The 10574-nt window shown below is 24.7% G+C and overlaps 1 protein-coding gene and 1 non-coding gene across 2 annotated transcripts; one reads left to right on the top strand and one right to left on the bottom strand.

The window, feature by feature from the left end:
- Positions 1–1910: 1910 nt before the first annotated feature.
- LOC122502513 (serine/threonine-protein kinase pelle-like) lies at positions 1911–4992 on the top strand. The gene is made up of 4 exons (XM_043612615.1): positions 1911–2246; positions 3234–3785; positions 3933–4372; positions 4509–4992. The coding sequence occupies exons 1-4, from the start codon at positions 2141–2143 to the stop codon at positions 4875–4877; spliced, it is 1467 nt and encodes a 488-aa protein (XP_043468550.1). The 5' UTR covers positions 1911–2140; the 3' UTR covers positions 4878–4992.
- Positions 4993–6902: 1910 nt separating this feature from the next.
- LOC122502538 lies at positions 6903–7021 on the bottom strand. Its single transcript, XR_006301641.1, has one exon. It is a non-coding gene; the product is annotated as a 5S ribosomal RNA (ribosomal RNA).
- Positions 7022–10574: the final 3553 nt, after the last annotated feature.

Below are 10574 nucleotides of genomic sequence, written 5' to 3'. Positions count from 1 at the left end.
AGAGGGAATCCCTCACCACATTGTAAAATAAGCAACATTACAACATAAACAAAGGAATCAACAAAAATTTAGTTTTAACACAAACTTACAAATATATGTAGTAAAAAATCATTAAACAATTCATTTTAATTATATTTATAATATAATTTTGTCATTAACCAACAGTGGAACAAAAAATGTTTTGAAAACTTGATTTGTTTATTTAACATAACCTCACTTTTTCGAGTTTTTTCTGGCTTTGAAGCTTCATAATTAAATATTAATTATGTCTAAACTAAATGTTTTTTTTAGAAATGTGTTGAGGAGTAAATTGTCGAAAGGTATAGAAACTTATTATATTTTGCAATGAGGAAAACAAAAGTTATTTAAAAAATACTGAAACCGTAGAGGGAATCCCTCCCTAGGTGTGTGACGGAGGGTTAAAACTATATTGACCTATTTTTAGTAACTTATAAGTTTGAAAGTATTGACTTTAGAAAAAAGTTTTTAAAGAAACCAATTTTTTATCTACGCCATTTAGTTAAAAAAAAATTCCAAAATTTAGGAAAAATCGAAATTTTTTATTTTTTTATGTGTCATTTAGCGTCATTATTTTTAGGCTATTCAAAAACACTTTACTTATTAAATTTTCTCCAAACTTTGGTAAAAAATTAAAAAATTTTAAAAATTATCAAAAATTCAAAAAAACGAATTTCTTAAAATTTAACATTTTTTCTTGTATTTTATGGCATTTACACAGGAAAAAAAAAGTCTGACTCCGTTTACACCTTAAATTCAGCCCATGTATTTCACATAAGTCTGTCCTTGTTTAACGGGGCTGACTCCGTTTACACGCTTAAATTCAGCCTCAAAAATAGGCTGAAAGTAAAACTTTTTTTTTAGTGTGTAGCTTCAATAATCTTGGGCTCTTCAAAAACACTTTAGTTATTTAATTTTCTCTACCCTTTGGTAAATGATTAAAATTGTTTAAAAAATATCAAAAATTAAAAAAAACGAATTTCTTAAAATTCAACATTTTTTTTTCTATTTTATGGAATTTAGCTTCAATATTTTTGGGCTTTTTAAAAACACTTTACTTATTTAATTTTCTCCAACCTTTGGTAAAAAATTAAAAATTTTTAAAAATTCAAAAAATCGAATTTCTTAAAATTTAACATTTTTTCTATTTTATGGAATTTAGCTTCAATATTTTTGGGCTTTTTAAAAACACTTTACTTATTTAATTTTCTCCAACCTTTGGTAAAAAATTAAAAATTTTTAAAAATTCAAAAAATCGAATTTCTTAAAATTCAACATTTTTTCTTTTATTCTATGGCATTTAGCTTCAATATTCTTGGGCTCTTTAAAAACACTTTAGTTATTTAATTTTCTCTACCCTTTGGTAAAGAATTAAAATTTTTTATAAATTACCAAAAATTCAAAAAACCGAATTTCTTAGAATTCATAATTTTTTCTTCTGTTTTATGACATATAGCTTCATTATTTTTGGGCTCTTCGAAAATACTTCAATCGTCTTTTGAACTTCACCATTTGTTAAATAAAACTACTTTGACCACTTTATTTATTTGAATTAAAAACTATTATTGAATCAAGTAATTTTCATAATTGATTTAAAGCAATATTTATTAGATCCAATTATTCCATTTATTTGACTTAAGTAATTCGTATTTGGTACAAATAACTATTTATTTGATACTATAAATTAAAATACAATTTTTTTAATAGAAATTATTGCAACTTTTAATTGGAGAACTGTGAATTTAAGTTAATATATATAGGTATTATGCTTTTTTCATTTTGAGATAAAACGATGAAAGTCTGAAACTCTCTTTGTGACGTAGTGTTTAATATTATGACGATTATGACCTTCCCCAAGCCTTCCCCTTCCAGTGTAATAACAGTACTATGTAATAATCAGAAGTCAGTTGAAAAAGAACCGTCATAGAGTAAAGATTCTGTTTTCGTGATATTTTACCTCATAAGAGTTTTGTTTTTAAGATTTTTTTTATTATGTGTTCTAGTTCTGACAGTTGGCTATGCCATAAGTGATATAAGAAGAAGAATAATCAGTATAATACAATTTTAAAAAAATATTTTTAGTAATAATAGATGCCAAGAAGTGGAAAGTAAATAAAAAAAAATGAATGATAATAATAATGAACAAATTTATATTTACGAAATACCTTATTTCATTCGTATGGAATTATGTGGAGTCTTAAATCAGAATGACAAATGGGAAGAATTAGGTGAGAATCATGTGCTTGTAATTATTTCTCTTTATTTTTTTAAATGAAAAATTAGTGTCTTGCTTTAAATTCCGCATTAATCCATGTTTAATACATATAGGTATTTGTTTTCTGAAAGTTCGATTTGACTGTTAGTTTTATACAGCTTTCTAAACGTAACAAAACAATCTCTGAAATTGCTTAAAAAGGCATTAAAATACTTTTATCAAGTGTCAACAATTTCGACTCATTTTCGGATAATATATTTTGTTTACAGTGCGACTCCATATTAGATTTTTGATATTTCGGAGTAAGTAAACCAATTAATGCGCACGCACATCTCTCCTTCTGAAACTCGCGTATCTAAATTTACATGTTAAGTAGCAGAAACATCTAATGTTTACAAATGTGAACAAAAATATTAAAATTTTATTTAAAAATGTTTCAATATTTTTCAATTCTTTTTTAGACTTATTTAAAATTTCTTTTGGAAAATTATTACAAAAATAATTGATTATTTAATAGATGAAGTTTAGTTAAAAATTGTAGAAAATAAGTGAATTTTATTGAAATTTGTTACTCGGGGGTTTTTGGGGTCGCTAATTATAAATCTAAAGTCAGAATTTCAAAATTCAAAATGGCGGATTCAATATGGCGGACAGTTTTTCCAAAATTCCTCAAATTTGCATAAAATTTGTTACTCGGGGGTTTCCAGGGTCGCTGATTACGAATCTGAAGTTCGATTTTTGAAATTCAAAATGGCAACCCTGAAAAACCCCGAGTAACAAGTTTCAAGCGAATATGAGCAATTTTTAAAAAAATGTCCATTAACTTAAATTTTGAAAATTTTGAAAATCCGATTAATATTAATTGTTTATATTATATATTATTATTAATATTATATTAATTGTTTATATAAAACTTTTAGTTAAAACATTTGTTTAAATTTGATTTGAATTTTAGTTTTTGATTGACATTTGATTAAACATTTGTTTTGTTATTTTCCAGGAATAGGAATGCAATTTAACTTCGATGTTGTGAATGAGCTTCGAAAAGAGAGTAACCCAACTGATGCGTTACTAACTAAGTGGAGTCAATATAACCACAAAATATTAGAACTCTTTATTCTTTTATCAAGAATGCAACATTATCAGGCAATGAATATTTTGAGGCCATTGGTCGATCCAAAATATCATCTTCTTATAGATAAAGGAGAGGGAAATTTGCGAAAAAAAGTTAAAGAAAAATTGCATAAAAAGACAAAGGAGAACGATATGAGTATTGATACAAAAAATTTCAATAATGCTTCCCCCACTCAAAATCTTATTCAAAAAGTCGTATTAAGAAATACTGATGATGAAGAATGGCGTAAAATAATAAATGAACCGAAGAAATTTATGAGTCCGCCTCATCCTCAGAGTTATTCGAATAATCTTTTACATGAATCTTCGATTGATAATAATTTACCTCTAGCAATGTATGATGAACTTACAATTGGTACTGATAATTGGAATAAAATGAATATTCTTGGAAAAGGTGGATTTGGAATAGTTTACAGAGGTAATGAAGAAAATTTTATTTTAATTTTTTATAAATAGGTTTCGATGAAAAATTTTATTTTGAAATATTTTTTTTGACAAAAATTCCAAAATATTTTTTGAAATCAATAAATTTATTCAATTCATAGAGTGAATAATTTTTATTTAGGTGTTTGGAAACATACTGATGTTGCAATAAAGAAAATAGAACGTCGCTGTGGAAAGTCTGACGAGAGCTACGCAACACAACTTCAACAATCTTTGAGGGAAATAAAAATTTTAAACTCACATCCCCATGATAATATATTGGCCTTATATGCATACAGTTTAAATGGAGATGCGCCTTGTCTCTTGTACCAATTAATGCCTAATGGATCTTTAGAGGATAGATTATTAAGAAAGCAAAAAACGGAACCACTGTCATGTGGAAAACGATACAATATTGCCATTGGAACAGCAAGGGGTTTACAGTATTTACACACTATTGGAGGCAAGCCTTTAATTCATGGAGATATTAAGAGTGCCAACATTTTATTGGATAAATATTTTGAGCCGAAAATTGGAGATTTTGGTTTAGCTAGAGAAGGACCAAAGGAGGATTCCATCAAAGTAAGTTTATTTTTTAGAAAGAAAAATTTTCAATCGTCCTTATTTCTATAATTGATTTATTTTATTTATTTTATTCAATTGAACAATTAAGAAAATGGTTTTTTACAAAGATTTATTCGTGATTAAAATTTTGCAGGTTGTGAGTAAAATCTTCGGAACCAGGCCATATCTTCCTGAAGATTTCATTTCCAGTAGAAATCTTTCAACTAAAATTGATACTTATAGTTTTGGTATCGTTATTTTTGAACTGGCAACTGGATTACCTGCCTATGATCACAATAGATCGGAATGTAAATTTTTGAGAGAGTTGATGAATAAATGGGAAGATAAAGAGAACTATATTTTAATGGATAAAATGGCAGGTTATAATCATGTAACCTTTACTTATTTAGTAACACTAGGAAAGTGGTGTACAAATAAACTCGCACAAAATAGACCCGAAATGGACCAAGTTTATAAAAATTTGAGTGATTCTAAAAACAGATTTTTTATTCTTTCAAGGTAGATTTTCGAAGTGTAAATGTTGTGCTGTACTTTTGTCTGGATTAATCTCATATGCTGTTAAGTTTTCTGTTATATGTGACATCTACTTTTTAAAATAAAAACACTATTTTGTTTAAGTTGTTATAAAAAATTTTTTAGATTATATATTATAAACTTTTAACCACTAAAGATTATTTCCCTCTGTGTGAAATATCCAAAATTCAATAATTATTTTCAAAAAATATCTAAAATTCAATTATTTTCAAAAAATATCAAAAATTGAATTATTTCCAAAACATATTAGAAATTCAATTATTTTCATAAAATATGGCAAAATAATGCAATTATTTAAAAAAAATTGATAAAAATCATCAAAAATTCAAATATTTTCGTAAATAATAAATTTTCAACAGGAATTCAAATAATTTAGAATAGCATTTTCAAAAAAAATTCAAAAAAATCAATCATTTAACAAAATGTTTATACAATTTTTCACAATAATTCAATCACTTTCACTAATAATAACATTATTCATGGAAATTCAATTTAAAAAAAATTTAATTAAATTCTATGAAATAATTAAATTATTTTTATAAATAATAAAACTGATCTAAGAATATTAAATTATTTTCACAAGAATTCAATTATTAAACAATTAATTGTAATAAAAAAATTATAAAATAACATATGAGTAATAGCCCAGTGGGCAAAAAAACCATCATTGTTTTAAAAACGTTCCAAAAACGTTTCATGTCTGCCAAATAATGTTCCAAAAACGTTCCATTGCTTTTAAAACGTTTTAGAAACATTTAACATTTTTGGGACGTTATTTAGCAGGCATGAAACGTTCTAAAATCGTTTTTGGAACGTTTTTAAAACAATAATGGTTTTTTGCCCACTGGGAGGGAATGTACACGTGCGATCTAATAGTGAGTCACCACAAGTGTTCCTGTAACAAAGGTTTTCTACAAATGCATGGAAAAGTGAACAATTCCTAAAATACATGAAAAAGTGAACAATTCCTAAAATACATGGAAAAGTGAACAATTTCTAAAATACACAGGCAAATTTTGGTATAAGAAGAGCCAGACCATCAGCAGCAATTCAGTCTAGAAAAGCAGTCAAGAACAGTCAGTCAAGAAAATGTAGTCGTCAATATTATAAGTCTCAAATTGAGAAGTGGTGCTCCGTACAAGTCCAGTCTTCAAATTTTATCTATTATAACAAGTGGTTGTCTACGACACAGTGCTCCAAAAACCCAGTCTTAGTAGTTGTCCTTTACTCTACGTGTGGTTAAAAGATGAATCTTTGAAGGTAAATCTGGAAGTCAAATTTGCTGTTATAGTTCCTGTTTCAAGTCACACAATACTGCATCCACTTAGTCAACCATTATTGGACTAGTGTCATATTATACCTCAGCGACCAGGATCACCCATTGTCCAAGGTAGAAACCACTTATAGACTCATATTTAGAAAGCCCGTGTTCATCTCTTATTTTTCATCATTTTATTCTTATTTTAAAATATATAAATATTTCTTCAACTAAAGTATTTTCTTGTTTCTTACCAAACCCCGTCCCTATTTTAATTAATATTGAAATGAAATCGGGAAACACTAGGGATATAATAATTAGGATCGTTACATAATATTTAGTATATTTCGAAAAAATTAATTATTTAAAACAATGTTTATAAAATTCTTATAAAGAATTCAATTATTTTCAAAAATAAAAAATTTTTTCACAGAAATTCAATTCTTTTTAAACATAAATTAATAAAATTCTTCGCAATAATTCAATTATTTTCATAAATATAATAAAATTCTTCCCAAGAATTCAATTATTTTTAAATATTTTAATAAAATTCTTAGCAACTATTCAATTATTTTCATAAATCATAAAATCGCAGGATTTTGAATTATTTTTAATACAATTTTACAGGAATTACTAAAAAAATGTAGTTATTCTTAAAAAGTCCAATTGGAGATTTGTTAAAAAGGCTTTGAAGATGAAATTATTTATTATAATTATTTTATTAAAAAAAAAATAAGCCAACAGCACGCGGTATTCCCAAGCGGTCACCCATCCAAGTACTAACCGCGCCCAAAGATGCTTAACTTCAGTGATCGGACGAGAACTGGTTTTTTCATCGTGGTGTGGCCGTTGCCTATGTACTCAGATGTAAAAGTTTCACATTAGTCACGGGGGTGACTCGAATAAGTTGCAGAGTGTCCAATGTGTTGAAAATGGCCACCAGTTGTCGCTGATAGTATCTTTGTCCTATGTAAGTATATACAATTCATTGCGAAATAATATAAAAAGCTGATAAAAAGTAGAAAATAATATTAATAAACTTTTAAATTATTTTCGGTTTTTAAATAACATAAATAATTAATAAATACGCACATTTTTCATTTAGTGCAATTACTACAAAGTATTTAATAATGACAATAATTAATATTGTTAAAATGATAAAACTCAATTTTTTCAGATATAATTTCAATAAACCATTTTTAAATACTATTTTTTTATTTTATATACGAAATTGATTGATATTGTTGAAAATATGTACATATTTATATTATATAATTAAATAATTGTATAATTTTATATATTTTATGTATAATTTATATATCACTTATATATACAAATTAAATATAATTTGATTAATTATTTACAAATTAATCAAATTGTAATTTAGATTTTACTGAGTTTCAAGTTGTAATTTCATTTGCAGAAAAAAATTATTAATTAATAAATAATTACTACTGATATTTGTATATATAAATCTATATAATTATAATAATTTTTGTTTATGGGCAATTCTACGTGAGATTTCAGTCGACCTCTTAAAATCGGCCAAAAATATTTTTTTTCTATTCTGTATTGAAAAAAAACAGATACGTATTTTTTTTTTATTTTTTTGGAGGCCAAATTTTTGAGTTATGAATTTTCAAAATTTTCGCTTTTTAAATGTAGGTATATTTTTAATGTCAGATAACTAAAAAAATATTGCTTCTTTTCATTTTTTGACAAGAGAAAAAAAGTTTTGTTTTTCTCTCTACTTTTGAATAATCATAACAAAAAAATTTTTTTTTCATTTTTTATTAAAAAAATAAAAAAATTTTATAAACAAATTAATTTTTTTTAACTTTGGGTATGATAAATTTTTAATTTTCTTTTTTTAAAACATACCTGGAAATGATAAGAAGGTTTTGCAAAAAGTTTCAGAGTGGGCCTGACAAGTTTGATGGGTCCAAAAAAATAATTAAGCTCTCCGTGCAGGTCTCACGCACGTGGCACAATGGGATTTTTTTACAATTTATTATTAAAAATTGTCTAGAGCCTACAAATTTTATCGGATTTTGATTATTATTGAATTTTTAGGCTCTAAACAATTTTTAATAATAAATTGTAAAAAAATCCCATTGTGCCACGTGCGTGAGACCTGCACGGAGAGCTTAATTATTTTTTTGGACCCATCAAACTTGTCAGGCCCACTCTGAAACTTTTTGCAAAACCTTCTTATCATTTCCAGGTATGTTTTAAAAAAAGAAAATTAAAAATTTATCATACCCAAAGTTAAAAAAAATTAATTTGTTTATAAAATTTTTTTATTTTTTTAATAAAAAATGAAAAAAAAATTTTTTTGTTATGATTATTCAAAAGTAGAGAGAAAAACAAAACTTTTTTTCTCTTGTCAAAAAATGAAAAGAAGCAATATTTTTTTAGTTATCTGACATTAAAAATATACCTACATTTAAAAAGCGAAAATTTTGAAAATTCATAACTCAAAAATTTGGCCTCCAAAAAAATAAAAAAAAAATACGTATCTGTTTTTTTTCAATACAGAATAGAAAAAAAATATTTTTGGCCGATTTTAAGAGGTCGACTGAAATCTCACGTAGAATTGCCCTTATATAATATGTGATTACATTTATATTATGTTCATATTACCTATATTACCTATATTTTATATTATTTTATATAGGCGTATAAATATATAATAATTAATTGATTAATCAATATTTTTTTAACAATTAATTATATATTATTATTCATATTGTGTATGTTATTGAATTTAACACTTATTTATGTATAATAAATTTTTTTATTTAGGTATATATTTTTTTATTTGCAATGTATTATTATTATTTTATAATTTTATTATTTAATATTCTTTTGCAAATTAAATTTTTTCGTATTAGTAAAGATAATGTATTTTAGGTACATATTGTCTTATTCTATTTCGTAAAAAGAAAAATTAAAATTAACTAAATTTTTAATTTTATACTTTGCACAGTTGAGCAAAAAAGAAATATTTAATTCATTGTAGAAGCAGGTGTAATTTACAATTTCAGAAACAGTATATTTTTATTATTTTTATCACATCATATTTAAGTAAAAAAATAGAATTGTTCACTTGATAAAATTTTTTCTCACAGAAGAATGTAAAATTTTAAACAAAACAATTTGATCAGGTTATAAATAACATATTGATGTAAAATTAACTTTTATTAACTGTGTTAAACAAGAAAATGAAGTATTAGCTTAATTTATTTTTCTATATTATAAAATGGAATTATTAATTTAATATTATTAATTTAAAATAATTACTTGCTTGAAAGAAAGAAATTATAAATTTGTAAAAAAGGAAGATAGCTAAATTAATCAAATATTACTTTAATTTTATTAAACTATAAGTTTAAGCTTTATTTTGTTAAAATTGTATATTATATAAATAAAAGTATTCGGAATCCCTTCAATTGTTTAAGGATCACAATATATTTAAACATATAATTGTGAAGGAGCAAATAAATAAATATTTATAAGAATACTTTACGGAAACTATCTTAAAAGTGGAGTTTTACTTTATTATTATTTTCATTATTAAATACTTTGCAGTAATTGCACTAAATGAAAAATGTGCGTATTTATTAATTATATTTATGTCATTTAAAAACCGAAAATAATTTAAAAGTTTATTAATATTGTTTTCTACTTTTTATCAGCTTTTTATATTATTTCGCAATGCATTGTATATACTTACATAGGACAAAGATACTATCAGCGACAACTGGTGGCCATTTTCAACACATTGGACACATTCGTACATGATAAAGCATAGGCCGTGTCACCCATGTGACATTAGTACATGGGCAAACTGTCTATATTTTTTCCTTGTAAATAACGTCTTTTTCGATTTTCACACGTTTCAAATAAGTATATTAGCTTTTAATTTAAAAATCACTCAATTTGAAGAAATTTTTTTATTATATTTGGAATTTTTTCCAAGTTTTTTTTTTAATGAAATATGAAAATATTTTCGTCTAGTTTAGAAAAATATTTAAAAGTGGAAGGAATTATTTCCTAATTACGCAGTTGGAATTTTTTCCAATTTTATTGTATTTTCCATTTTAATTGGAAACTTGAAAATTATGTCAAATGGAATTTCGGACAAATAAATTTTATGTTAAATGTTTATTCGAATAAATGAAAATTATGACAAATAAAATTTCTATAAATGAAAATTTCTGAAATATGACATTTCGTAGATTTAAAGGTTATGTCTCATGAGAATTCGAGTAAATGCGTTTTATGTCACTTGATAATTCGAGTAATGAACATTATATGACAAATAAAATTTCGATAAATGAAATTTCTTAAATATGACATTTCGAAGATTTGAAGGTTATGTCACATGAGAATTCGAGTAAATGC

The sequence above is a fragment of the Leptopilina heterotoma genome, unplaced genomic scaffold (genome assembly GCF_015476425.1).
Source record: "Leptopilina heterotoma isolate Lh14 unplaced genomic scaffold, ASM1547642v1 Lhet_232, whole genome shotgun sequence".
NCBI lineage: Eukaryota > Metazoa > Arthropoda > Insecta > Hymenoptera > Figitidae > Leptopilina > Leptopilina heterotoma.
This window is presented reverse-complemented; position numbering and strand designations above follow the sequence as displayed.

Bases quoted from the DNA above. Each gene is read 5' to 3' on its own strand.
- LOC122502513 (XM_043612615.1), top strand. From the start codon at position 2,141: ATGAATGATAATAATAATGAACAAATTTATATTTACGAAATACCTTAT. The intron at 2,247-3,233 runs GTGAGAATCATG...GTTATTTTCCAG, and splicing joins TGACAAATGGGAAGAATTAG to GAATAGGAATGCAATTTAAC. The intron at 3,786-3,932 runs GTAATGAAGAAA...ATTTTTATTTAG, and splicing joins ATTTGGAATAGTTTACAGAG to GTGTTTGGAAACATACTGAT.